General features: G+C 36.8%; 1 protein-coding gene across 1 annotated transcript; it reads left to right on the top strand.

Moving 5' to 3' along the window:
* LOC113074124 (polymeric immunoglobulin receptor-like) lies at nucleotides 1–26,376 on the top strand. The gene is made up of 26 exons (XM_026246855.1): nucleotides 1–79; nucleotides 245–562; nucleotides 710–1,018; nucleotides 1,111–1,129; nucleotides 1,302–1,364; nucleotides 1,890–1,987; nucleotides 4,153–4,200; nucleotides 4,384–4,695; nucleotides 5,314–5,622; nucleotides 5,730–5,757; nucleotides 6,018–6,055; nucleotides 6,320–6,350; nucleotides 6,441–6,558; nucleotides 20,580–20,639; nucleotides 21,200–21,275; nucleotides 22,008–22,085; nucleotides 22,269–22,580; nucleotides 23,460–23,768; nucleotides 23,822–23,849; nucleotides 24,132–24,169; nucleotides 24,648–24,678; nucleotides 24,760–24,837; nucleotides 24,968–25,068; nucleotides 25,465–25,511; nucleotides 25,646–25,675; nucleotides 26,019–26,376. Exons 1-26 carry the CDS (start codon nucleotides 22–24, stop codon nucleotides 26,085–26,087), a joined length of 3,006 nt encoding a protein of 1,001 aa, XP_026102640.1. The 5' UTR covers nucleotides 1–21; the 3' UTR covers nucleotides 26,088–26,376.
* The last annotated feature ends 341 nt before the right edge of the window (nucleotides 26,377–26,717 follow it).

The raw sequence follows: 26,717 nt of genomic DNA on the forward strand, positions 1-26,717 counted from the left end.
AGATACAGGAATAGAAACACAATGACTGCATTTGCAAAGAATTCATTCTACATTTCAATCGGATTTTGGCTCATTTTAGGTGAGAATAGTACATGTATTGCTGTGTTCATTTCTAATAGATTGTGCAAAGACAGGTTTTATGCTAATCTGTTCATGATGTTTTTAATGTGTTTTATGTGAGGATATACAGTAACAAATTAAGAAGTGACTTATTGTTGGATGTATTGGACTGTGTTTTGTTTAGGTGTTGAATGCCACACTGTTATGTCAAACAGTACATTAACTGTTCAGACTGGAGGATCTGTCACCATCCCATGTCATTATGATGAGAAATACACACAGCAGAAGAAATACTGGTATTCAGAAATTGATAAATCAAATACATACACAAACACAACAGAGGAGAATCTGTCAGTAATTGATCATCCTGATCAGAGTCTCTTTACTGTGACTATGAGAAACCTGCAGAACAAACACACTGGATATTATTACTGCATTGTGGAGACTGGAGAACAACCACCGATAAAAGCAATATATGAGCCTTATCTCAAGATTCAACCTGGTAAGATATTTAGCATTTGTTTTTTATAACATATAATTTCAAGTTCTTTTCATTTTAAACACTCTCTCATTCCTCCTCTATTATGTTATCTCAAATGACTGGTGTGTGTGTGTGTTTGTGTGTGTGTGTGTGTGTGTGTGTGTTCAGCTCCTGATGTGTCTGTGGTGAACAGCAGTGTATCTGGACATGAAGGTGGTGATATCAGTGTTCAGTGTTTCTACACGTTAAGATATAAGAATAAAGTCAAACAGTGGTGCAGATATAAAGATCAGAGCTGTTACACAGTGGGGAGGACTAACACATCCCAAAATTCATCAGTCCAGATCAGTGATGATGGGAGAAGATCCTTCACTGTGCTGATGACTGGACTGAGACTCACTGATTCTGGCTGGTACTACTGCTCTGCTGGAGAGGCACTGAATCCTGTTCAACTCACTGTAATCAATGCAGAAAAGGGTACCTTTTTAATAATTCATAAATTTTTTGCTACCACATATAAAATACAACACTACTAAACTTACTTAGTAATTTTTTACTTGTGTATACAGGCACTGTCAGTGACACAGTGTAAGTAATGAATCTGTTTTCTGTAAATGGCTTTCCTTTCATAATTATATTTTTGGAATTGTTTGTTTCTGTTTTATATATTTCATGACTAACAGTCACTTCATCTTTGCTCTGGTGAAAATCATCCTTTTGTCCTCTTTTTTTTTTTTTTTTTTTTTTTTTGTCTTTGCAGAATTGAAACCGGAACTCTCAAGAATAATAAAAATGGAAAAGAAGACACAGTAGCAACTCAAAAGTACATGTTTATTGTTAAAAATAAAATTATTAGGGCTTAATCTAATTCCAAAACCTTTAAGCTGAAATACTACTTTGACAGACGGCTTTTCACACTTGGAAATATTTCATTCTGAGTAATTCTAAGCGCTGAGTGAACTCAATCCTGGTTATCTTGTTTAACATTTCACACTGTTCATAATTTACTCATGATTAACAATTAACTGTGGTTATTCATAAACTGACATTTTACACTGTAGGTTAGGCTACATAAACAAATATAAAGTTTTTCTTGTATGGATGAAGTACAATTAAATCTCAACTCCAACTCACTTGTTTTCTGTCATGCTGCACGCTTCTAAAGGTGAAACATAGACCTACTTCTCCTGTGGGTAAAAGCAGGGTTTAGCCTATAACGATAATAAAACAGGATTTAAAGCAATATGAAAAGCTCTAGAGTTTATATGAACAAATAATTTTATATGAAGTTTCTCTTTTGGAGCTCTTTGAATATAAATATTTACAAATGTTTCATTATTTTCCACAGCAATGATCTCCTGATTGCGTGGCTTCCAGCTTCAGCTGTACTTCTGCTCTCATTGATTCTGATCAGTGTTTTCATCTGGAGATGGAGACGGAGACACAGTCAGTTTCAGCTGCACTACATTTCTATTTCAATCCCTGATATTCTGACATTTATTTCGACAGCACAGATTCTATATATCTATATTCAGTTAATGGCTGATATTTTTGTTTCCCCTTTTTAAAATGAAGAGCAAGATAAACACCAAATCAGAGGGAGAACCAGCAGCAGAACCACTGACGTGGTAAGTCCTTTATAAGAAGCAAGTTATGAAAATGTTCATTATGATAATAAAGTGTCATGGAGCATGGAGTGAAATGCACATTTATTATATTATAATATTGAAATGTCCATTCTCCTTTACACAACACCTCAGCACTGATTGTAATCGAAGACAGAAAAACATGTTTATGCACTAATTTGATCTAATACTTTTAGGGTTTTTTAGGTTGTATATTTATTTAGCAAATTTGAATTGATAAAACTATTGACTGTATTTTGAGATAATGTACCCTCTCAGTTAATTTTAGTATACAAGAATCTTTATCTCCCTCTTCTTGGTAACAAAGCTTTTTTTGTTCCTAAGCTTTTTCATGCTAATCAATCTAGACATTGTTTGAGAGTCAAATATGAGAAAAGAAAATGCTTTTGTTGTTTTTGTGTAGCCTTCCTTCTAAATAGCTTTATATCTTTACACTGGTTTATCCAAGGAACAGGTCATTCAGTAAGTGAGTCATATGTTTATTATATCCACTTCCTTCATCAGATTGATTCAGAATGGGAACCGATGAGATCATAAGAATAAAAAGAACAAGCTACTAAGAAGCATTTTTCCTAATTGGATGTTCATGTTTACACTGATCCAACACGGAGGAAATTTCCATTTGATTTGTGCAGCATATCAAAAATATAAATCCAAAGATATGACCAACAACCTTGCTAATTGAATGTAATGAACATATTTAATATAATATTTCTGACATGCATAACTATTCGCATACTTTACTCCACTCACATATTTCCAGAACACGTAGCCTACTCTCTTTCTTGATGTAACTGTTGTTTAATTGTTTTGTGTGTGCTTGAATGAAATGCAGATCAACTCTAAAGCAGAAGATCCTGTGATGTACAGCACTATAAATGATGGAAACCCAAATGTAAGTATACACCTGGTCTTAATATTACTGTTTTACGGAGACCATAAATCCTCTTTTTCTCAGGCATGTCCTGGTCAGGATTTCTAAATTGCTTAAAAAGTCCAGGTTTTGGCTTTTTTATTTCTTATTTGCTTAGCTTTGATGGCTCTCTATAGATCCTGGCTTCTCACATGCCTCACGATTGGTTGATTATGTACAATGCCTGCACACTATTGGTCAAACTACTTATGAGTAATTACCTTCAGCAAGTATGCAAACAATAGGAAAACAAAGCCAAAACCCAGATATTTTAGGCAATTTAGAAAAAATCCTGACCAGGACAGGTTCAAACAAAAAGAAGATGCATGTTCAAGCTAAAATAATGATTAAAAAATATGACACCTTGAGTAAAATACTTTATCATGTTTAATTACGATCCCTTCCTCCACAGGATCCCAACAAGGACATAATCCACTACAGCACTATTGATTTTGTTCCTGGGAGTGCAGCGGTGAAGCCTCCAGCAGGTGGCGCAATATACAGCATAATATACAGCACTGTGGCTCCACACTGACTTCAACATTGAGAAGAACTCAGGAACACACCTTCTGACCAAAAGAAACAAAATCAACAGCAGAGAACTGTCATTGTCTTTTAGCACTACATAGTTTTGTATTTTGTATTATCGAATCTGTTTAATTACTTCACAGTAAAAATATTTTTTTTTTGTTTACTTGTACAATGTTATTTTCTCTGCTATTTGCATTATTACAAACAAGCACAATAAAAAGTATTGCAGTCTAATTTGACTCAGACTATGATATAGTGTTTCCATATTTCTCTGCTATTAATTGTGTTTCAAAATCTTTTGAGATGTAAAAGATTTAAAAACATGGACAGTTTAGATTTTGTCAGTTCAGTAAGAAAGGGGCTAAAAGTGTGAGGTATCTAACTGCAAAGTGGCTACTTTTCTCACTTGCTAATGTTTATGTGGTTTAAGGCGATATTTCTGCTCTTCCTCTGAAACAGGAAGAAGCAGAGACACTGCAAGAAGTGACCAGCTCCTCTCATGAACATGCACTCTGCTGTAGACATGATTTACTCTCTGATTCTCTCTGGGATTTTACTTCACATCACAGGTAAACAATTATAATACTGTCGTAATATAATTATTAAACTATTGTATGCTATTTTTTAACTTCTATTGTTAAAATTGTTTAACTTGAAATCCTTAAGCTAGTAATTGTTTACTATTGCAACTTTTCCATAATGTGCAGTTTATGGATGTTTACATTTTTTCCTACACTGAATCTTGTCTACAGATGGAGCTGGAATTCAGAGCATGAATATTGCAGTGATATCTGGAGCACCTGGCATTATTCCATGTCTCTATGATGATACACATAAAGAAAACCGAAAATACTGGTGTCAGGGGTCACACTGGGTCTCTTGCAGTATATTGGCATATACAAATAATACAGGAAAATATTCCCTTACTGATTATCCAGCCCAGAGTATTTTTACAGTGCAATGGAAGAATCTGAAGACCTCAGACTCTGGATATTACTGGTGTGCTGTGGAGACTGGTGGCGAAATAGACAACGGTTATTATTTGTATCTGACGGTACAATCAAGTAAGAATATCACATTTATCCATTTTACTGAAATATAATAATGTAGATATAAGTAATATTATAAGTAATGTAAAAGGGTGTTGTCAGGTTATGTGTGATAGAGATTTATTATTGTAAACATAAATAAAACTGAAATGTCACTGACATGACACAGCAGTGACTAATTAAAAACAGTGGTGCACATTATACAGTACAAGTTTAGTTTATGTTAAAGTAAGCACCAGTACACTTACAGTAATAAATGCAAACTAATAATAATAATAAATAAATAAAACATCTACTTTGGTTTATATCTGATCACTGATTGTAGAATAAAGTAGGACTTTTGCAGTAGCAGTGTAGGAGATGCAGCTTGATGTCAGGATTGCATACTGGCAAAAGTAAATAGTATCATTGCTATTTAGAGTTTAGCCGCTAGAATCATTTAGTAGACTGCAATGATCCGCATAAGAATGTACATTTTTAGTCATATTGTTCGATTCGAGAATTATTTTAAAACAGAACTGTTTTTGAATAGTTAACACTTTATTATAACAAGAAGACTTACATATTTGCATTTCGTAAACAATAATAAGCAAATTTACAAAAAAAATCTTATTGTCTTTTGATGGTTTTCAGACCCTGATGTGTTTGTGGTGAGCAGCAGTGTATCTGGACATGAAGGTGGTGATATCAGTGTTCAGTGTTTCTACAGTTCTGGATATAAGTATAAACTCAAACAGTGGTGCAGATATAAAGATCAGAGCTGTTACACAGTGGGGAGGACTAACACATCCCAGAATTCATCAGTCCAGATCAGTGATGATGGGAGAAGATCCTTCACTGTGCTGATGACTGGACTGAGACTCACTGATTCTGGCTGGTACTACTGCTCTGCTGGAGATCTGCAGGCTCCTGTTCACCTCACAGTCACTGAATTCAAAAGAGGTAAGATCCCAAACCAATTCAGCCATTAAAAATTATGTCTCTCTCAATGCACTAAAACTAACCTCATGTCTTTCTCTTCTTTAAAACATTTACAACTGGTCCTGTAGCTACACCATCTCACTCTAAAACAGACATGTACGTGTAAAAATTCTTCACCATTTAAAAGAATCAATCAAATATTTGTTCTAGCCAAAATATTTTAATGTGATCCCTAAACAGCCAAGGGTTGTAAAAAGGCCAAAACTTTCATTTTATATGCTGTGAATCTGTAAAGTGATAGACTGATGAAAAACTTCATTTTATGGCCTTTTAAAATTGATGTGATCACCATTCAAATTATATTAGTAGTATTTTATCTATTATTATTATGTTTTTATTTTTACATTGTTTTGCAGGCACATAACTCACCCAACAACCAACATGAATCCTACAAGTATGAATAAAATAATAAAAAGTATGGAACAGCTAAACAGAATTATTTGAAATATTTCTGTAAGATTCAAAATTATGACATAATAAATGTACATTATGAGTTAAAATTTTGAGTCAGAACTTTTACATACGCAACTTGATCACTAAAGTTTTTTTTTTTCTTTGCTCGTAAATGTGCTAGTGTAACAAACAGCTTCTTACATTAAAAATAAAATTAGGTTCTAACTAAGAAACTAGTTTCTCCATTTCTGTTTTTGTCTGGCAGCTATGACAGCTTCAAGAACTGTGACAGATGTGTAAGTGTGAACAGTGTGAACGTTTTTCAGTCGTTCCTAATAACTGTATAACCAAACTGTTTCATGTCACCATGTTATTTTTAATTGCAGAGCTGAAACCCATCCAGCTCAAACATCAGCCACAAAGACTGTTAATAGTGAAATACACAGCACAGATGAGAAAAACAAGTATTTAAGGCATTTCAATCTGCAGTTGTTTGAAACTATATCTCTAAATTAAAACAAAGCTTTGTTGACTGTGCTATCACGTTTTTCGAGCATCCAAAATGTATGTGATGTGTGACATAGAAACACATCTGGTTCTCATATTTGTCTGTTGATGGTGTGCACTTCTGTTTTATTTTTCAGATGGCACATGGAGCATTTCTGTTTGTCACAGAACTAGAGGAATTTTCTCCACATCGAACTGAAGGATCAAATGATTATAAAAGTGTTGATAATAGGCTTTATATTCTGCATTTGATTTGTTAATTCACCAGACTAGACTTACAGTATCTGTGTTTGGTAAATTACTAATTTGGGCCCGGTTTCCCGATAACGCTCACTCTTAAGAAGACCTCGAAAGATACATCTTACCAAAGTTTTTTATGTTAAGTGTGTTCCCCGAAGTGTCCCTTAGGAAGCTCTTACCATGCTGCCTCTTACGTCCGACGTAACAAGAGCGCTGTCCAAAGTGAGGGTGCTGAATTAGTTGGCATCGATTGCTCATGAATCGATTTTCCACTTCACGCGAAGGTGCAATACAGCGTTAAGAAAGACAACACGTTCTATGCAAATGAAACATTCCTCAAATTATTATAGTAACATTTATTTTAACACATTTTAAGTTATCAGTAGAATATAGACTATAAATTTAATTATCAAATGGTCAGTAATATGCCTCTCGTCAGAGGAAGTTGAAGTTTTGCTGGACGTTGCCACCAGTTCGGAGATCACACCCCTGTGGTCCACTATAACCTGCACGTTTATGGCCGCGTATCCCTTTCTCGATGAGTAGCCTACGCCTGATCAATTACTGATGAATTGCCGATAGGGATTAGTGTGCCAGGATGTAATCCCCGGCATGGCGCAGAAGGGCGTTGGTGACAGTGTGGAAGCGCCTTTACACCGAGGTCTTGATTAGGCCGTAGCCCTCTCCCACGACCTCGATGAATCTCTCTGTAGCAAAAAAAAAAAAAAAAAACCTTGGCGCTGGGCTTCAGGGCTTAAAACAAAATTCCGCCGCGTTAGGCTGGCATAAGCGCAGGTCTGAGAAGGTCCAGCAGCTCCATAATGAGTTGTCTTTGGGAGGCAAATTTCTTTTTAATATAGCCACGTCAGGCAAAATGTCAGAAGGGCTTAAGTTTTGCCGAATAAAAAAAATTACATGGCTCCGTCTTTGATTCAATACAAGGACACGTTGGATCGCTGCTATGGTCACTTACTGGACACAACCATGATTACCCATTTATAGATCTTAGCCATTTAGAGCCAAATTGTTTGCCAGATTTTAATTATCAAAAAATGTATTTCCAATTCGCTTTAATTACATTACGAAAAAGCCTAGGCTAATTACCACCATATTAGTTCTGATACCACATAAAGTCAACTTTATAAATAGGCCTGTATCCATTGCGAACATAACTTATTATGAGTCTTAAAAAATAACATAAAATCATTGTTGAGCCACAACATTGTCAACATACTATAGTTTGACTTGTACTTCGCTGCGCTGGTTTCTAAAGACTGCTGTACAGTAGCGTCTTGAGCTCAAACAACGCTAAGAGAGAGCTTACGAATGGTCCAGACCAACCTTACGAAAGTGTGACTTACAGAAGATATACTAAGCGTACGAACGTGTCGGGAATCGTGCCATAAGGTCAGGGGCGTAGCAACCGGGGGGACGGGGGGGACACGTCCCCCGCACTTTTAGAAACAGGTGATTCTGACCCCTGCTAATTTTTTTTTTATTTTTTTTTTTTATTTTTTTTAGGATCCAGCGTGAATATTTCCTGTAGTGTTCTCTGATTTGTTACTTAGATTTGAGTGAAGTAACATTCAGCCAATCACAGAGCGAATCATCTCCTGGGCGCGTCTGCTATGAGCTTCAAATCTCTTGTTGCTCTTCTGAATTTTCGTTCGTTCGTTTTTGTTCACTTTGCTATTAGGCCGTCTGGGATAAAATGCACCCCAGAAAAAAAGCAAAGGACGATAACATCCTTTTTTCAAACACACACTGTAAGTATGTTACAGTATGTCGCGATGACACGAATCGCGCGATAAAGTTTTCATGTTATGATTTAACCTATTGAACCCGTATGGACCTCGTCACGTCGCGCCGGATTCAGTGTGTTAAATGCTCTCCTAATTGTCGCTTTGGATAAAAGCGTCTGCTAAATAAGACGTAACCATATTATTGGTTTCCGCTGTCTTTTGTTTGTCTAGGTGCTGCTCGCGGAGTAAAATTATAATTTCACAATAAATCATATTTGTTTTGCAACGAATATCTTAAAATACTTTATCAAATTTTGTTCTTTTAATTCATAACTGTTACTTTATGTCCTAACTGGTCTGTAGGAAAGGCAGGCTGTGACGTCACTGGCAGAGAGAGGGGGCAGTTGCTCAACCTCTCCAGAATGTGTAACAGGTGAGATTTGTATAAAAAAAGCAGATTGACTATCTTAAAGCTGCGGTAGGGAACTTTTGACGCTCTAGCGGTTAATAAACAGAACTGCTTGCGTCTTGCGGAAGAACATCGTAGCCGGAACTACTTCTCTCTGTTTATGTCTATGAAGAATCACAAAGGTACTGGGTTACTCCGCCGCGGTATCCCCGAAGCAATCTAAAATAGTCTGAATATAAACACTTATTATAGGTGTACCCTAGTGATTCAGGACAAGCTAAAAACACGGTTTGGAAAGTGGATTCATGGTGTACTCGCTTATTATATACATTTTTCTACATTTTGAACACAAAAAAAGTTACGGACCGCAGCTCTGATTGGTTATTTTTTACCGGGAGTGATGCATTTCTGCAAATGGCAATAGTATGGAGTGAGTTTTGGTTCTTTATTACATGCGAGAAAATAAAAGATCTGAGAGAAAAAAAAAGTTTGAGAGAAAAAGTTATCACACTGATAGCAAAAAAACATTTCATGAGAGAAAAAAGAATATTTGAGAGAAAAAGTTTTCATGCCAATAGCAAAAAATAATAATATTCGAGACTAAAAAAAGTTTTGAGAGAAAGTATTTTCTCATAGAACATAAAAAATATGCATTTGAAATTTTTAAAATTATTTCTGAGAAAAAAAATCTCTCTCAAAATACTTTGAAAAAAACTCTCAAATATATATGTTTTGCTATCAGTGTGAAAATATTTTCTCTAAAAAAAAAAAAGTGTTTCTCTCGAAACGCTTTTCTTTGCTCTTGATGCAATTTCTTGCTCTCGTGTCAGGATTTTGCTTTCACTGTGAGAATTGTGTCATGGGCGGGGCCACGTTCCTATTGGCCAGTCGGGTGAGCATCGTCTTGTCTTGGGAGTCGAACTGAATCATTACACCATTGTTCGGTTCACCTGCATAGATGCCGCCTCTGCCTTATGGATAGTTAAGTTGAGCAGTGAGCACGGACACTCCAATGTTTGGGTAAGATGATGACACACAGCTGGCTGAGCAAGTTCAGTATCACTGAAGATTAAACATTAAAAAATAGCACTCATATTCATGAATGAACGTGTATTATATTATTTGCTTGCTAATCGCTAGTAAAGCTAACCAGCCATCATGCTAGGTAAACTTGCAAACTCACCTGTTTTATACTATGTTTAAATCAAATGCCAAATTAATGTTTTGATTTAGATTTCACGCCTTATTTAGTTAGTAGTGAGCTAGTTTCTACCTTTGCACTTGCTAGCCTCAAAGCACCTGGAGAGTAACTGCTTGTTCTTACAACCTCCCGCACAACTTTCAACTAACGTTAGTATGCATGGAAGGTGGCAACCCTACAACTAGCTAACGTTAGACAGTGATTGACATACTGTTTGAAAGATTTAAAAGAAAAAATAATTACCATGACAGTACAGGCACAAACATATTTGTGGGTTGCTAATGTAAGAGTTAGTTCTAGACCTGCAATTTACCTTGTCTGCTCTAGACCTCGGCTAGATGGTAAAAAATATTTAGAATAAGCCCAGTGTAGCTGAGTTTGTGAGCTATACATGCAGTGTAGCTAAACATGTGCAACAACCATACAAAGACTATTTTAAACAAAACTAGGTGGGACACTTTCAAACGGTATATCAATCACTGCTCACTACTCACTAAATAAGGCGTGAAACTATCTAAATCAAAACATTAATTTGGCATTTGATTTAAACATAGTATAAACCAGGTGAGTTTGCAAGTTTACCTAGCATGATGGCTGGTTAGCTTTACTAGCAATTAGCAAGCAAATAATATAATACACATTCATTAATATGAGTGCTATTTTTTAATGTTTAATCTTCAGTGATACTGAACTTGCTCAGCCAGCTGTGTGTCATCATCTTACCCAAACATTGGAGTGTCTGTGCTCAACTTAACTAGCCATAAGGCAGAGGCGGCATCTATGCAGGTGAACCGAACAATGGTGTTATGAATCAGTTCGACTCCCAAGACAAGACGATGCTCACCCGACTGGCCAATAGGAACGTGGCCCCGCCCATGACACAATTCTCACAGTGAAAGCAAAATCCTGACACGAGAGCAAGAAATTGCATCAAGAGCAAAGAAAAGCGTTTCGAGAGAAACACTTTTTTTTTTTGAGAAAATATTTTCACACTGATAGCAAAAAATATATTTATATTTATATAAATATATAATAGAGATTTTTTTTCTCAGAAATAATTTTTAAAATTTCAAATGTATATTTTTTATGTTCTATGAGAAAATACTTTCTCTCAAAACTTTTTTTAGTCTCAAATATTATTATTTTTTGCTATTGGCATGAAAACTTTTTCTCTCAAATATTCTTTTTTCTCTCATGAAATGTTTTTTTGCTATCAGTGTGATAACTTTTTCTCTCAAACTTTTTTTTTTCTCTCAGATCTTTTATTTTCTCGCATGTAATAAAGACACATTTCTAACTCCATACAATAGGACCACTGGGAGGAGCCAGAGGAGCTTGATTTTTTTTTCACAGATTATCTGTCTCATAATTTTCATAAAATGTATGTTGTATAAAATTACTGTAGATGTAATCTGTATACTCATTTAACACCTGTTTTTGTCCAACTGTTAAAAAGAAAAGTTATTGTTCAAATGTAGTGCAACTGAAATATTGTAAATGTCATAAAATATCTTTATTTCATAAAAAATAAATTATAGATGGTCTCCCATTGGACTCAAAGTCCTGCAGTATTTTTACATTTTGAGTATGATTTAACAAAAATAGGTTCCTGTAAGCTATCATGTCATGTTCCCAAATTTGAAAAAGTAAAATGCCAATTGGTATTCTATTTAGAATTTATTATGAACATCAGCTGTCCCCCCCACTTTTAAAATGGCTGCTACGCCCCTGCATAAGGTTAAGAGAGAGGTTAAGGAATAGGTTAAGATCTACTACTACGATAAAAGCGTTTTGGGGAACCGGGCCTTGTTCAGGGCCAGATTAACACTTTGTTGTACCCTGGGCAACAATATTCAAGGGCCCCATCATCACGACCCCAGGATCACCATAATATGGTCATATGCAGAATATATTACTGTAATATACAGTAAATATACTCAATACTTCAAATTCTAACTGTCATCAGGTGTATTTTGATTTACAAATATTTAAATGCTCATAGAACTACAAATGCACTAAAGACATTCACTCACATTTAATGCTATGAAAACAAAACACATCAGCATTTGTATAATCTGGTAAAATTGACCCACTACATTGAGAGGGAGGGAAATATCCTCCATTTTCACAAAAATGAATAAATAAGCAACCACTTTCATTGTTTATTTAACAACATTTATTCCCAATAGAAATGTATTGAATTGATAGAGCTATAACAGAAGACCACAGACAACACATCAAGAAACAATTTGGTCCTCAGCTCATTTTAAGCAGAAATCACCCTGACAGGGTGACCCTGTTTCCCCAGAATTCAACAAGGCAATCAAGTTATTAGTCCAACACAAACAATTTGAAATCTGCCAGTTATCCCTCCACAACAATTTACAGCATTTTAATGAAGCTGGCACCTCAAGGAAAAAGCTCATTTTAACTTGTTTTAAAATAGAACAACAACATATCACAGCACAATTAACCAGTTAAACATTTTAGTGCTACACATAAACATTTAGAAATCTGTCAATTTCTCTGAAGAAGACAAGACAGAAATAAATGCTACATAATCTGGCAAAACACACAATTTAAGTCCTAAATAATGACGAAGTGCATGTTTGAATTTGAAATGCTCTTCGCTCTCCGGGCTGTAAAAGTAAGCTGGCGGTGTAGAAAAGTCCTGGCTAGCTGAGTTGTCCTCATCGTTGACGGAAGCTGACTTAACATAACTGTCGGCAACATTAACAGGAGTGAAGGAATTGCCTATTTTAGGTATATACTTTAAATTTTCTGCGTTTCTGATGTCCTTTCCTTTTTTTAATTTCTGCTTCGCGCTCCCACTTAGCTTCTCCATGTCAGATACTTTTTTTCTGTTGTAGCAACGCCTGACGTAACCCGCTCCGGCGTAACATTTGACCCACCTCATGCGGACTGACCGATGAGGAGAGGGTCTTAACTTGAGGCCCTCTCTTCATTGGTCAGTCCGCATGAGAGTGACTCTCAACCGCTCTCAACTCACATTCAAAGTCATAGGCAGCGTAGCGTCTCTCTGTGCAGCGCAAAAGCCCGTGTTGACAGTTTGTTTAATATAAAGCGGGAGATTACCAGATACAGTATTTTGCTCATGCCCTTGCTGCCCTGGGCCCTTTAGAGGTCTTGGGCCCCTGGGCAATTGCCCAGTTGCCCGTATGGTTAATCCAGCCCTGGCCTTGTTTGTTTGTTTTTTCAAATGTCACACTTTTCATTCAAAATCACTGATTTTTTTTCTAATTCCTAATAAAAAGTTGAGTTTTTCTCTCTTTCTCTCTCTCTCTCTCTCTCTCTCTCTGTCATGATTATTAGAATCGATTCTGCTGAGATTGTCCATTATTATGCACTTTAACTGTGTTATTAAATCAAACTTAAAGGTGCTGTATACGCTCTCAGAAAAAAAGGACAAAAGCTATCACTAGGACAGTTGGCCTTCCTTTCAAAAGGTTCCCGTTTGTACTCTGTATACTCCTAAAGAATGCACCTGAAGTATTCATAGGCTAACAGAAATATAAATACTTTTTAAAAGATCCCACCCCAGTGACAGCTTCTATCCAGTTGAAAAGTGTTTCACAGCACAAGATGGCCGCCTGTCCAGAGTCATGGCCCAAGATGGCTGCTTGCCCAGCGCCGCTGCACAGGATGTCAGTCACAGCTGACCCTCTGCAGTCGAGTCAGGTTCCAGTGAACTCTCCAGAGTCGAGTCAAGTTCCAGTTGACCCTCCAGAGTCGAGTCAGGTTCCAGTGAACTCTCCGGAGTCGAGTCAGGTTCCAGTGAACTCTCCGGAGTCGAGTCAGGTTCCAGTGAACTCTCTGGAGTCGAGTCAGGTTCCAGTGAACTCTCTGGAGTCGAGTCAGGTTCCAGTGAACTCTCTGGAGTCGAGTCAGGTTCCAGTGAACTCTCCGGAGTCGAGTCAGGTTCCAGTGAACTCTCTGGAGTCGAGTCAGGTTCCAGTGAACTCTCCGGAGTCGAGTCAGGTTCCAGTGAACTCTCCGGAGTCGAGTCAGGTTCCAGTGAACTCTCTGGAGTCGAGTCAGGTTCCAGTGAACTCTCTGGAGTCGAGTCAGGTTCCAGTGAACTCTCTGGAGTCGAGTCAGGTTCCGGTGGACTCTCCAGAATCAGGGCTAGTCACCGCTGACCTTCCAGAGTCAGGGCTAGTCACCGCTGACTTTCTGGAGTCAGGGCTAGTCACCGCTGACCTTCCGGAGTCAGGGCTAGTCACCGCTGACCCTCCGGAGTCAGGGCTAGTCACCGCTGACCTTCCGGAATCAGGGCTAGTCACCGCTGACCTTCCGGAGTCAGGGCTAGTCACCGCTGACCTTCCGGAGTCAGGGCTAGTCACCGCTGACCTTCCGGAGTCAGGGCTAGTCACCGCTGACCCTCCAGAGTCAGGGCTAGTCACCGCTGACCTTCTGGAGTCAGGGCTAGTCACCGCTGACCTTCCAGAGTCAGGGCTAGTCACCGATGACCTTCCAGAGCCAGAGCTAGGTACCATGGACTTTCCAGAGACAAGACTGGTCACTGGTGATCTTCAAGGACTGTGTCAAGTCACTGGTGATCTTCAAGGACTGAGTCAAGTCACTGGTGATCTTCAAGGACTGAGTCAAGTCACTGGTGATCTTCAAGGACTGAGTCAAGTCACTGGTGATCTTCAAGGACTGAGTCAAGTCACTGGTGATCTTCAAGGACTGAGTCAAGTCACTGGTGATTCTCAAGGACTGAGTCAATTCACTGGTGATCTTCATGAGCAAATACAATTCACCAATGTTCTTCATGTACAAGTGCAAGTCACCGTTTGTCTTCATGAACAAATGCCAGTCACCATTGATCTTCGCGAGCAGAGTCAGGCCAGTACCAATCTTCTGGAGTCCAGTAAAGTCACCAGGGGATTACCAGAGTTTTGTGATCCCGTTGGTCCGGCCGGACGGAGGTCTGCTCTGCCTTGGGGGGCTATTGTCCTGACCACATGGCGGTAGTGGTCTTCTGCTCCGCCCTGGGGGGCTCTCGCCCTGACCACACGCTTTCTGGTGGTCTTCTGCTCCGCCCTGGGGGGCTTCCGCCCTGACCACACGGTTGTGGTGGTCTTCCGCTCCGCCCTGGAGGGCTCTGGCTTCGACCACAAGGAAGTGGTGGTCTTCTGCTCCGCCCTGGGGGGCTTCCGCCCTGACCACACGGTTGTGGTGGTCTTCCGCTCTGCCCTGAAGGGCTCTGGCTTTGACCACAAGGAAGTGGTGGTCTTCTGCTCCGCCCTGGGGGGCTTCCGCCCTGACCACACCAGGCACGTGCACAGGTAGGGCTCAACCTGTGCAGAGCACATGCCCTTTTTGCCCTTACACTCCGAAGTGCCCTTTTTTTGGTGGTGTTTTTTTTTTTTTTTTTTTTTTTTTTTTTTTTTTAAATCAATGCTATTGGTCACCCTTTACGCCTGTCTGTCTGTTTTACCAAATTAAAGTTCTTAAAACGAGCTTGTGTAAATCTTATTCGATCCTCAAGCTGTCAGTAAGCTGATAACTCCTCCCCCTCTATATTCATTGAATCGACTGAAGTTCCACAGCAGCCGCACAGTAGACAACAGCTGAGCTGAACAGTTTTGCGAAGGGTAAATAAATATCTTGTTGTTTGAATAAGTACTACTAAACACTGTCTATAAAGGCTCATATTTTATTTATTTGATGTCTGACTGACTCACTGACTGAGACATGTGGGACGTCGCCTGAGAGAGAGGGCTAGCATTTGCCATCTAGTCATAGCCAACACTTAAATAGCCTGTGCACACAGTTGCATTTCATCTTTTATAAAATGCTAATTTGGCCAAATGCATTTTACCACAGGAAAAACTGAGCGCTCCGTCTATATACCTAAAAAAACTAGTTTGTAACCTGTAGATGAAAATGTAATGTGATGCCGGCAGCGGCAGGCACCGTCGCCGTTTTAATGACGGACAGAAAAAAAAATCACATTTGCACACATTCGCTGGTCAAAAACTATATATTGATAAGTAATACAACAACATAATTTGTTTTTACCATCGGGAAATCATAATAGGTGCGCCCCCCGCTGTTTCGTACTGGAACTTACACAAAGCGACGAGCGATCCTCTTCAACTAAAATATATTTCTAAGAAATTTCTTCTTTGATTCATGATTGCTGATAGACTTAATTTATTAACATTTAGGCTAATCATGTTATGATATACTCTCTGTATACTCTCTGTATAAAATGTTGTAAAACATGGTTTTACTACAGTAATGTAGTAGTAACTAAAAACAAAATTACAGAAGATCACTGAAATCTTTATATTTTATCATGCAGAATGTAATTCATGATTCATTCCAAGGCTTCATTTATTTGATCCAAAATACAGCAAAATCAGTAATATTGTGTAATATTTTTACAATTTTAAATAACTGTTTTCTATTTGAATATATTTTAAAATGTGATTTTATTTTTGTGATCAAAGCTGAATTTTCAGCATCATTACTCCAGTTGAGTACTCTTCAGTGTCACGTGGTCCTTCAGAAATGCTTTTCACTGCAACTGTACTTTTCACACTATTTTTTTTTTTTTTTTCATTGCTGGCTTATTTTAGGGAAAGTGTAGTGAATAAGAGACTTTCAAGAGACCAACATCCCTGGTCCACCACAGTATCAAATTTTTGCCAGATACATGGGTCACAGAAGGTTGCTGTTGTATTAGATTTAAAGAAGCCCTTAACCTGTTAAATGTCACCGTCCCGTATACGGGACGCCTAAATTTACTTCAATATATTACAATTATATCCTAATCTAATCATGACAAACTATATATCGTTGGAAAGGTCCAAGACTCCTAAATAGATATTTGACCACGTTTTGTTGTTAAAAATTATGAAGGAACAGTAAAAGATTAATTTATAAGAAGAGTGCACCTCAAAACATATACATCATAACATGAGTTCTGACCTTTGTCACAAAAAATCTACTCCGCTTCCCTTTTCCCTATCACATGTTTTAGTAATCATCATAAATTATATATCATTTGAAAGCTTATATACTCCAAATTCATCCTATGAAAACCATTTTGAAATCGGACACTGCGTTACCATGTAAATCTTACTTTAAAATCTTTTAGCGTGGTCCTCCCCCTTAGTGGGAGGGGTCATATTCCAAATATATTATGGTCTTTTAGAATCAAAACTTTTCATAATCTTGACAAAATACATATCATTGGAAAGGTCTGAGTCTCAAGATTCCATATTTGGTGGTTATTTTGTCATAGACATAATATTGAGAGAGAAATTGATACATTTGTGACAAACAAATGCATCCAAAAAATTCAATGGAGTTTCAATGGCCCCCGGTGGCTTTTTGTGGTATAACGCCTAAACAAAATTGCATATGAACCTACATTTTTTTTATATCAACTTCAAATTTGGAACACAACTTATTTAGACATATGGCTTTAATTTTATAGCAATTTTGGATTAAAACATATTTTATAAAATATTTATTTTATATAAAATATAATAAAAATAAAATAATAAATGTATTTACAGTAAATTTAAACTTCTATAACATATTTATGCTTTCATTTTTTTAAATGATTTCACTTCTGCAATAATCTGCAGATTTTCTTCTTTAAAAAGAGACCAACCTTTGGTCTGTATTCAAAAGCGTTCATGAATTATAACAATTTAAGTGTGAATAGTGTACTTTCACGTGTATGTTCAAAAATGGGGGTGACAGTTAAAAGGTTAAAACCCTGTTTATCTATATTATCTAATTATCTAATATTATTATTATGGTTGTTATTAATCGTGAATAAATCTAAAGCTTTTGAGACTATTATTTTGTGTTATTGAATTTGTCATGAAGATGTGACCATTTCTTCCTTTTATGCAGGCTTACTAAATAATCTTGATATAAAAGGGGGGGGGGGGGTGCCCTTTTTCAGTTTCAGCACATGCCCCTCAAAAGGTCTGTGCACGGCCCTGGACCACACGGTTGTGGTGGTCTTCCGCTCCACCCTGGGGGGCTTCCGCCCTGACCACACGGTGGTGGTGGCCTTCCGCTCCGCCCTGGAGGACTCTGGCATCGACCACAAGGATGTGGTGGTCTTCTGCTCCGCCCTGGGGGGCTTCATGTTGTTGTTTTTTTGCTTTTTGTTTTTGTGTTCACTCCTGTCCCTGTTCCTCTCTGTTAGTCTGGCCCTCCGTCCCTTCCCCTGAAGCTCCTCCGGTCCTCCTCCCTCCTGGTCTCCTTGTTTTGTGTTTACACTTCTGGTGCCTGTTCCCCATGTTTTTCTTTTCTGGCCCTCTGTCCCTCCCCCTGAGCCTCCACCTGTCCGCCTCCCTCCTTGTCTCTGTTTTGTGTCTGTCGTGGAGCGTCTGGGAGCTGCTCCGTAGAGGGGGGGTACTGTCACAGTGTCTGGGTTGTGTTCCCTGGGTTTCCACTAGGTGTCCTCCTTTCCCACGGTGTCTGTCACCTTATCACTTCCTGTTCCCTTATTTGGTCACCTTCCTCCTTGTTTGAGTTAATTGATTGTTCCCCACCTGTCTCCAGTTCCCTCATCATCCTTCTGTGTATTTATACCCGGTCTGTCTCAGTCTGTGTCACGGAGTCCTTGTTTAATGTCTTATGATTATTCATGTCCGTCAAATCAGTCTTGCCCTTGCCTTGTCTTCTTGTCTTGTTTTCATGTTTGGATTATGTTTGGTTTTGACCCCTGCCTGGACTGTTTACCCCTATGGATTACCCTTTAATAAATGACTTACCTGCAATTGGTTCTCTCTCCGTGTTTCCAGTAACACCAATCGTGACATAATCTAATTCCAAAACCTTTAAGCTGAAATACTACTTTAACAGACGGGCTTTTCACACTTGGAAATATTTAATTCTGAGTAATTCTAAGCACTGAGTGAACTCAATCCTGGGTTATCTTGTTTCACATTTCACACTGTTCATAATTTACTCATGATTAACAATTAACTGTGGATATTCATAAACTGACATTTTACACTGTAGGCTAGGCTACAATAAACAATTATAAAGTTTTTCTTGTATGGATAAAGGATTAAATCTCAACTCACTTGTTTTCTGTCATGCTGCACGCTTCTAAATGTGAAACATAGACCTACTTTTCCTGCGTGTAAAAGCGGGGTTTTGCCAATAACAACAACGATAAAACAGGGTTTAAAGCAATGTGAAAAGCTATAGAGTTTATATCTACAAATAATTTTATATTAGGTTTCTCTTTTGGAGCTCTTTGAATATAAATATTTACAAATGTTTCATTATTTCCCACAGCAATGATCTCCTGACTGTGTGGCTTCCAGCTTTAGCTGTACTTCTGTTGTTATTGATTCTGATCAGTGTTTTCATCTGGAGATGGAGACGGAGACACAGTCAGTTTCAGCTGCACTACATATCAATCCATTATATTCTGACATTTATTTTGACAGCACAGGTTCTATATATCTATATTCAGTTAATGGCTGATCTTATTGTTTCCCCTTTTTTAAAATGAAGAGCAAGATAAACACCAAATCACAGGGAGATCCAGCAGCAGAACCACTGACGTGGTAAGTCCTTTATAAGAAGCAAGTTATGAAAATGTTCATTATGATAATATAGGGTCATGGAGCATGGAGTGAAATGCACATAAATTATATATCATAATATTGAAATGCCCATTCTCCTTTACACAACACCTCAGCACTGATTGTAATCGAAGACAGAAAAACATGTTTATGCACTAATTTGATCTAATACTTTGAGGGTTTTTTATTTGTATATCTATTTAGCAAATTAGAATCGATAAAACTATTCACTTTATTTTGAGATAATGTACCCTCTCAGTTAATTTTAGTATACAAGAATCTTTATCTCCCTCTTCTTGGTAACAAAGCTTTTTTTGTTCCTAAGCTTTTTCATGCTAATCAATCTAGACATTGTTTGAGAGTCAAATATGAGAAAAGAAAATGCTTTTGTTGTTTTTGTGTAGCCTTCCTTCTAAATAGCTTTATATCTTTACACTGGTTTATTCAAGGAACAGGTCATTCAGTAAGTGAGTCATATGTTTATTATATCCACTTCCTTCATCAGATTGATTCAGAATGGGAACCGATGAGATCATAAGAATTATTTATTAAAAGAAAGGCATTTTTCCTAATTAGATGTTCGTTTTTACACTGACCCAACACATAGGAAATTTCCATTTGATTTGTGCAGCATATCAAAAATATAAATCCAAAGATATGACCAACAACCTTGCTAATTGAATTTAATGAAAATATTTCATATCATATTTCTAACATACATAACTATTAGCATACGTTACTCCACATATTTCCAGAACACGTAGCCTACTCTCTTTCTTGATGTAACTGTTGTTTAATTGTTTTGTGTGTGCTTGTATGAAATGCAGATCGACTCTAAAGCAGAAGATCCTGTGATGTACAGCACTATAAAGGATGGAAACCCAAATGTAAGTATACACCTGGTCTTAATATTACTATTTTACGGTGACCATAAATCCTCTTTTTCTCAGGCATGTCCTGGTCAGGATTTTTTAATTGCTTAAAAAGTCCAGGTTTTGGCTTTTTTTATTTCTTATTTGCTTAGCTTTGATGGCTCTCTATAGATCCTGGCTTCTCACATGCCCCACCATTGGTTGATTATGTACAATGCCTGCACACTATTGGTCAAACTACTTATGAGTCATTACCTTCAGCAAGTATGCAACATTAGGAAAACAAAGACAAAACCCAGATATTTTAGGCAATTTAGAAACATCCTGGCCAGGGGAGCGTTTCCCAAAATCATATAGTTGCTAACCTGTTAGCAACTTAGTTGGTTGGCAATGGGAAATTGCATTGCAACCAACAAAGTTGCTAACTTAATTAGCAACTATGCTTTTGGGAAACGCACCCCAGGACAGGTCCAAACAAAAAGAATACGTATGTTCAAGCTAAAATAATGATTAAAAAATATGACACCTTAAGTAAAAGACTTTCTCATGTTTAATTACGATCCCTTCCTCCACAGGATCCCAACACGGACATAATCTACTACAGTACTATTGATTTTGTTCCTGGGAGTGAAGCAGTGAAGCCTCCAGCAGGTGGCGCAATATACAGCATAATATACAGCACTGTGGCTCCACACTGACTTCAACACACAGGAACACACCTTCTGACCAAAATAAACATAATCAACAGCAGAGAACTTTCATTGTCTTTTAGCACTACATAGTTTTGTATTTTGCATTATCGATTCTGTTATATTACTTCACAAAAACCTTTTTTTGTTTACTTGTACAATGTTATTTTCTCTGCTATTTGCATTATTACAAACAACAAGCACAATAAAAAGTCTTGCAGTTGTGTGTGAAAAAAGAATAATAATTTGACTCCTCCTTTCCCTCCGTTTTTAAACTCAGACTATGATATAGTGGTTCCATGTTTTTCTGCTATGAATTGTGTTTCAAAATCTTTTGAGATATAACAGATTTAAAAACATGGACAGTTTAGATTTTGTATGATCATCAGTTAGTCGTGCTTGCATGTTTAAACTTATTTTATACCAACCCCCATGAACCCCTTACCTCAAATGGAAAAATGATTGAACACAAGATAAAAACTGAAAGTTAAGCAACCAGTTACACACAACAGTTTGTGTGTTGATAATTTTCACGCTTCTACAATGTAACATTTTGTTCAGTGTTTGTCAGTTCAGTAAGAAAGGGGCTAAAAGTGCTACTTTTCTCACTTGCTAATGTTTATGTGGTTTAAGGCGATATTTCTGCTCTTCCTCTGAAACAGGAAGAAGCAGAGACACTGCAAGAAGTGACCAGCTCCTCTCATGAACATGCACTCTGCTGTAGACATGATTTACTCTCTGATTCTCTCTGGGATTTTACTGCACATCACAGGTAAACAATTATAATACTGTCGTAATATAATTATTAAACTATTGTATGCTATTTTTTAACTTCTATTGTTAAAATTGTTTAACTTGAAATCCTTAAGCTAGTAATTGTTTACTATTGCAACTTTTCCATAATGTGCAGTTTATGGATGTTTACATTTTTTCCTACACTGAATCTTGTCTACAGATGGAGCTGGAATTCAGAGCATGAATATTGAAGTGATATCTGGAGCACCTGGCATTATTCCATGTCTCTATGATGAAACACATAAAGAAAACCGAAAATACTGGTGTCAGGGGTCAGAGTGGATCTCTTGCAGAATATTGGCATATACAAATAATACAGGAAAATATTCCCTTACTGATTATCCAGCCCAGAGTATTTTTACAGTGCAATGGGAGAATCTGAAGACCTCAGACTCTGGATATTACTGGTGTGCTGTGGAGACTGGTGGCGAAATAGACAACGGTTATTATTTGTATCTGACGGTACAATCAAGTAAGAATATCACATTTATCCATTTTACTGAAATATAATAAGTAATGTAAAAGGGTGTTGTCAGGTTATGTGTGATAGAGATTTATTGTTGTAAACATAAATAAAGAAAACTGAAATGTCACTGACATGACACAGCAGTGACTAATTAAAAACAGTGGTGCACATTATACAGTACAAGTTTAGTTTATGTTAAAGTAAGCACCAGTACACTTACAGTAATAAATTCAAACTAATAATAATAATAAATAAATAAAACATACATACATTTACTTGAGTTTATACCACTACACCAATAAATATTGTTTGTAAGACACTATTGGTTTCTCGAGTTCATCTCTTACTGTTGAGAGATGAACTGAAGGTTTTGAGCAACTTCTTTTTTTTTTGGTAATCCATTGTGTGGTGATGTTTGTAAGAATAGTATGAGAAATGCGCTTAATGGTTTGCAAATGTTAAGGATGATTCAAGAAGAGATGTACTGAAGCGACTGAGAAAAACTGTAATGCACTGCCTCAGTTTGTTATGGTTTGGATAAATCTGATCACTGATTGTAGAATAAAGTAGGACTTTTGCAGAAGCAGTGTAGGAGATGCAGCTTGATGTCAGGATTGCATACTGGCAAAAGGAAATAGTAAGAGTATCAATGCTATTTAGACTTTAGCCGCTAGAATTATTTAGTAGACTGCAATGATCCGTGAGCATCAGCATAAGAATGTACATTTTTAGTCATATTGTTCGATTCGAGAATTATTTTAAAACAGAACTGTTTTTGAACGGCTAACACTTTATTATAACAAGAAGACTTACATATTTGCATTTCGTAAACAATAATAAGCAAATTTACAAAAAAAAAACTTATTGTCTTTTGATGGTTTTCAGCTCCTGATGTGTCTGTGGTGAACAGCAGTGTATCTGGACATGAAGGTGGTGATATCAGTGTTCAGTGTTTCTACACGTTAGTATATAAGAATAAAGTCAAACAGTGGTGCAGATATAAAGATCAGAGCTGTTACACAGTGGGGAGGACTAACACATCCCAGAATTCATCAGTCCAGATCAGTGATGATGGGAGAAGATCCTTCACTGTGCTGATGACTGGACTGAGACTCACTGATTCTGGCTGGTACTACTGTTCTGCTGGAGATCTGCAGGCTCCTGTTCACCTCACAGTCACTGAATTCAAAAGAGGTAAGATCCCAAACCAATTCAGCCATTTAAAACATTTACAACTGTTCCTGTAGCTACACCATCTCACTCTAAAACAGACATGTACGTGTAAACATTCTTCACCATTTAAAAAATCAATCACATCCAAATATTTGTTCTATATTAATGTCTATATATTTTATTTATTTATTTTAGCTAAAATAATTTAGCTCCATTATGTAGTTTCCAAACATTTATACACATATTATATTATATTATATTATATTATATTATATTATATTATATTATATTATATTATATTATATTATATTATAGTTATTATTAATATTAGTAGTAATATTTTATCTATTATTATTATTTATTTATTTTTACATTGTTTTGCAGGCACACAACTCACCCAACAACCAACATGAATCCTACAAGTATGAATAAAATAATAAACCGTATGGAACAGCTAAACAGAATTATTTATATTTATATATATATTTACTCATTTAGCTGACGCTTTTATCCAAAGCGACTTACAATTGCTATATATGTCAGAAGTCGCACGCCTCTGGAGCGACTAGGGGTTAAGTGTCTTGCTCAGGGACAGATTGGTGTCTCACAGTGGATTCGAACCCGGGTCTCCCACACCACAGACGTGTGTCCTATCCACTGCGCTAACACCACCCCCAGAATTCTTTAAAATATTTCTGTAATATTCAAAATTCTGACATAATAAATGTACATTATGAGTTAAAATTTTGAGTCAGAACTTTTACATATGAAACTTGATCACAAAAGTTTTTTTTTCTTTGCTCGTAAATGTGCTAGTGTAACAAACAGCTTCTTACATTAAAAATAAAATGAGGTTCTAACTAAGAAACTAGTTTCTCCATTTCTGTTTTTGTCTGGCAGCTATGACAGCTTCAAGAACTGTGACAGATGTGTAAGTGTGAACGTTTTTCAGTCGTTCCTAATAACTGTATAACCAAACTGTTTCATGTCACCATGTTATTTTTAATTGCAGAGCTGAAACCCATCCAGCTCAAACATCAGCCACAAAGACTGTTAATAGTGAAATACACAGCACGGATGAGAAAAACAAGTATTTAAAGCATTTCAATCTGCATTTGCTTGACACTGTATCTCTAAATTAAAACAAAGCTTTACAAGATTAATTTACTTTGCATTAAAAGTTTTTTTGTGATAAACAGAAATGTCTCTGTCACTTACAGGCATGATGTGATTCTGGTGATGTTTCTTCCAGTGATGCTTGTGCTCTTACTGTTTGTAACTCTTGTTGCCATAGTAACCTGGAGACTGAGAAAGAAACCAGGTGAGTTTTCTTATATACCTAGATGACTGAAAATGCATTATAGTGCTTCATGTATGGCTACTTATAAAAAATATACAGATTTGTGTTTAATTACAGTATGTGAGAAGAAAGAGACTATAAAGTGACTAGAGACATCAAACTAGCAGTTATGCACAGCAGGAAATCAGGTTTTCAGATAAAGTTTAGCTTTGTGATACAAATACAGTACATTTGGCTATTCATAAACCCCTGTCATGTTTAATTGCATGGTTCTAAAAGTGGGCTTTTCGCAGAAATGCCATTTTTTCCTTTTTTTTTCCTTTTCACTATAAAGAACCTTTTGTGGAATTTTGAAGGTTCTAAAGAATGTACTTGTAAAATATTATGAGATGTAATATTAATTTCTCACTCTGACAGAGAGAAGTCAAATTGGAGAAGAACATTTTAACAGCACCAGAAATACAGTAAGTATTTTAGAATGAACATATTGACAATTCAGAAGTCTTTGGAAAAGAACACAGTCATCCAGAACTCATTAGCTAACGGTACCATCCAAATCTATGTTTGTGTTTTTGTCCGGATGCCCTGTGAAAACCAGATGACATCCAACAGTCCAGCAAATGCTAATGTAAGTCATCAGTCCATGGTGTGACTATGTAGACATTTACTGTGGTGTTGATTGCAAATGAATGATTGTCCGTTGTGTTTATTCACAGTCTTCTTTCTCAGTGGATGTTAGTTCAGTGTTTACAGTTCTGGAATTACCTTTTGTAAAGCAGTTTCTCCTCTGAATGTTCTCCTTTGAGAGTTTTTGTAAAAGTGATGTGTGATCTCAGCAGTGTCGGCTGGGGTGTGGCTGTGAATTAAAACAATTTTGGCATTTCTGTGTTCCATGTAACACTAAAATGTCACACCAATGGTTGCTGTGATGCAGAAATGAGATTCTCAATGCTGATCTTGTTCATTCACAGCCTTCTTCATCAGTGAACTCAGAAGCTGAAGTGATCTACAGCTCTGTGAAAATATACCCAAGGCTGTGAGTTCTTAACAAGAGGTGCTACTTCTGCTCCCTCTAAATGAAGTTATGAAAAAATGAAAGTCAATCATGGTTAATTAATAGTAAATCTACTTTACAGTTTCAGTTTTAAACAGTGTGAAGTTTCGGTGCTTAACATATGTACCTAAGTGTGACAGTGTTCTTTTTTAAAAATATACTGTAAGCTAGTTGCCAATACTGTGGAAAACAAAATAATTCAAGCCTTACAGTATGTAGTTATGAAGTACATTTTTTAAGCACATCTGCATATTACAGGTATATTCCAAAAAATTAATTCATGACCAATCAACACTTGTATTCCTTTTTTAAATCCAAATTAGGGCCACATAGCCTAACGTTTTAGGCTTACATACAGTTAATTTATATTTTTGTTAGTTGTCATTTTAATTATTTTATTTTTGTAATTAAAATTTAAAACAATTATTCATTGTAATTGTGCATTGTAAAAAGCCAATGCATGAAATTGTTTATATAGTTTGTATTGTTTTCTTAATGTTATCCCACATTTTGTTTGTGGCGCCAACCTGCTGGTGAATTTTAACCCCCAATGCAAGAGCGACATCATTTTTGTGCATTTCAATACATTTTTACAAAAAATTAAAAAAATACATAT

This window comes from Carassius auratus, unplaced genomic scaffold, assembly GCF_003368295.1.
Source record: "Carassius auratus strain Wakin unplaced genomic scaffold, ASM336829v1 scaf_tig00013757, whole genome shotgun sequence".
NCBI classification, from domain to species: domain Eukaryota; kingdom Metazoa; phylum Chordata; class Actinopteri; order Cypriniformes; family Cyprinidae; genus Carassius; species Carassius auratus.

Excerpts from the sequence above, each read along its gene's own strand:
- LOC113074124 (XM_026246855.1), top strand. The coding sequence starts at position 22 with ATGACTGCATTTGCAAAGAATTCATTCTACATTTCAATCGGATTTTGG. Across the intron at positions 80-244 it reads CGGATTTTGGCTCATTTTAG|GTGTTGAATGCCACACTGTT; the intron begins GTGAGAATAGTA and ends TGTTTTGTTTAG. Across the intron at positions 4,201-4,383 it reads GATTTTACTTCACATCACAG|ATGGAGCTGGAATTCAGAGC; the intron begins GTAAACAATTAT and ends TCTTGTCTACAG.